Source organism: Phalaenopsis equestris, unplaced genomic scaffold (genome assembly GCF_001263595.1).
Source record: "Phalaenopsis equestris unplaced genomic scaffold, ASM126359v1 Scaffold000491, whole genome shotgun sequence".
Lineage (NCBI taxonomy): Eukaryota > Viridiplantae > Streptophyta > Magnoliopsida > Asparagales > Orchidaceae > Phalaenopsis > Phalaenopsis equestris.
In genome coordinates, this window is record NW_018164931.1 from 223,971 (window position 1) to 226,053 (window position 2,083).

The 2,083-nt window shown below is 34.5% G+C and overlaps 1 protein-coding gene across 1 annotated transcript in view; it reads left to right on the top strand.

Annotated features, from left to right (window-relative positions):
• Nucleotides 1-2,083, top strand: part of LOC110028147 (phospholipase D delta-like) — a 30,199-nt gene that overhangs the window by 25,877 nt on the left and 2,239 nt on the right. The window contains exon 5 of the mRNA XM_020729887.1: nucleotides 1,934-2,083. This exon is cut by the window's right edge and continues 1 nt beyond it. Coding sequence (XP_020585546.1) covers nucleotides 1,934-2,083 — 150 coding nt within the window. The remainder of the gene's footprint in view (nucleotides 1-1,933) is intronic.

The window sequence follows — 2,083 nt, forward strand, 5'->3', positions numbered from 1 at the left end:
CATGAAAAATACTATCATTTGTAACTTTTAAAAAGTTAAATGCACCTTTTCATGCATAGGCAAGGTGACATGTATGTAAATATTGATGTTTAGGTGTTAGATATGCAAATACATAGGAATTGAGTTGTATGTATGTAAATCTTCCTATATTCTAGATTTCTGTTTAACATAAATGAAAGGCTAAAGGTTTAGTTTGCCATCAAAGAATGATATTGGTAATACATTTGGCTGGAATTGCATGCATTCTTATATTCTCATAATTCTGCTTCTGCTTCATTAATGGTACTCAAAATTGATTTTACGTATAGAACATAAATCTGTGGTTATGATTTCTTTCTTGTTCTTCTGAATATGGTTATTTTGCTGCTCTTATTTTCCTCTAACAGTTTGCTAATGTACACTTGAGTTTGATTACTCTTATTAAAGGGTAGATATTCTTCGAATTCTATCTTGTAATTACTTTTGGTTTTAATAAGATATTTATTTTTGTCTTTAACTTTTAATGAATATCTAATACAAATCCCACGTTAGATATGTTACCGAGAGTGGCTGCTTGGGTGCTATAATTAGGTCACACCTTTTGAATAAGGTTGAGTCATTTCAGATTCTGCTGAAAATCAAGCAATTTCCTAATCGAATTTAGAGTTTCAAGTATTCTATCAAAACTAGGAACAAGCATGATTGGGCCGAGAGAACTTCAATATTACCGCCATCTGAAACTCATTTTGTTTTTCATTCCATATCTATTTGCATAATCAAATCGATATACCTTTGCAAAGGCTCAGTTGCGTTCTGCTTAATAAATACTGTATTCGGCTTCCATTGGTTTGTGATTGAAACTCATTATGTGGCTGTGACTTATATTATTGATATAGGCACCCCATATGTATTTGATTAGTCAAAATGCTAAAAAAAATCATTTTTTAAGTATGGGGTGTCATATCCGTAGAATTTGTAGAATGGCAGATCAATGCTGCCAAGATTTACTAAAATTTAGCAAGAAATTTTGGGATTGTTTGTGCACTGTTTTTTGAAATTCTATTTCATTTATTACCATCAGCCGTGAAGATGACTGTTGTTTATGACTTTGATTTTGATTGTTTCTTCTAATATATTTTAGGGGCATTTATGCACGTGCCACCCAATTCCTAGGCGAAGAAAAACATCCTTTTGGGGGGGGGGGGGGGAGGCATCTCCATTATTCATACGGAAGAGAATAAAAACAAATGAAGGAGTTTCTAAAGTTGTTTTCCAATTCAATCGTCCGGGATCCTTGTCGGTGGTCTGCCGTTCCCACCTTCCTGAATTTTCACACTGTATTTACATATCTTAACACCTTATGATTACTTTTTGCATTTTTAAAACCCAAATCTTTCATTACACATCAAAGTAGCATCATTTTTACTTTTAAAAAGTGACGTGCACCTTTTCATGCTTAGGTAAGGTGTTAAATATGTAAATACGTAGGAATTGAGTGATATTTATGTAATTCTTCCAATATTTTAACCATCAAAATGTTCACCATCCTGATGTTAGGCCAATCTCAGGACTTCTTGAGTTGCAATCTTATGGAGTTTGATTCACGATATGATTAGTTTTGGTGGGATTCGTGATCATGAGATAATCTGTAACTTGATGGGAAGAAGGCTTGTGGAATTCAGCACAATTTTGGATTGGGATGATGGATTAAATGTGCAACTTAGGATTTGTTAGTCCTTTTAGAGTGACTTTTTGTAGGATTTCATATTTCCATACCGGACCTGAAGAGTATCATGAACCAAACAAAACCTTACGAAATTAGCAAACCAAACCCCCAACATTTGTTAATTGCGTAAGATGACGCCCAAGAAAATGGTGAACCAAATAGCAGCTAACGGCTACATTTTCTATCAAAAATTGATTCAATGCTGCTTAATTATGTGGTAAATGATCATGCCATCCTTTGCAGGCCCAAACAATGGAGATGATGTACAGCATTGTCGCGCAGCAACTCAAAAGCATGGAACTTGAAGCTCACCCACAAGATTACCTGAATTTCTACTGTCTTGGTAACCGAGAAGAACTGCCAAAAAGTAGGGAGCAG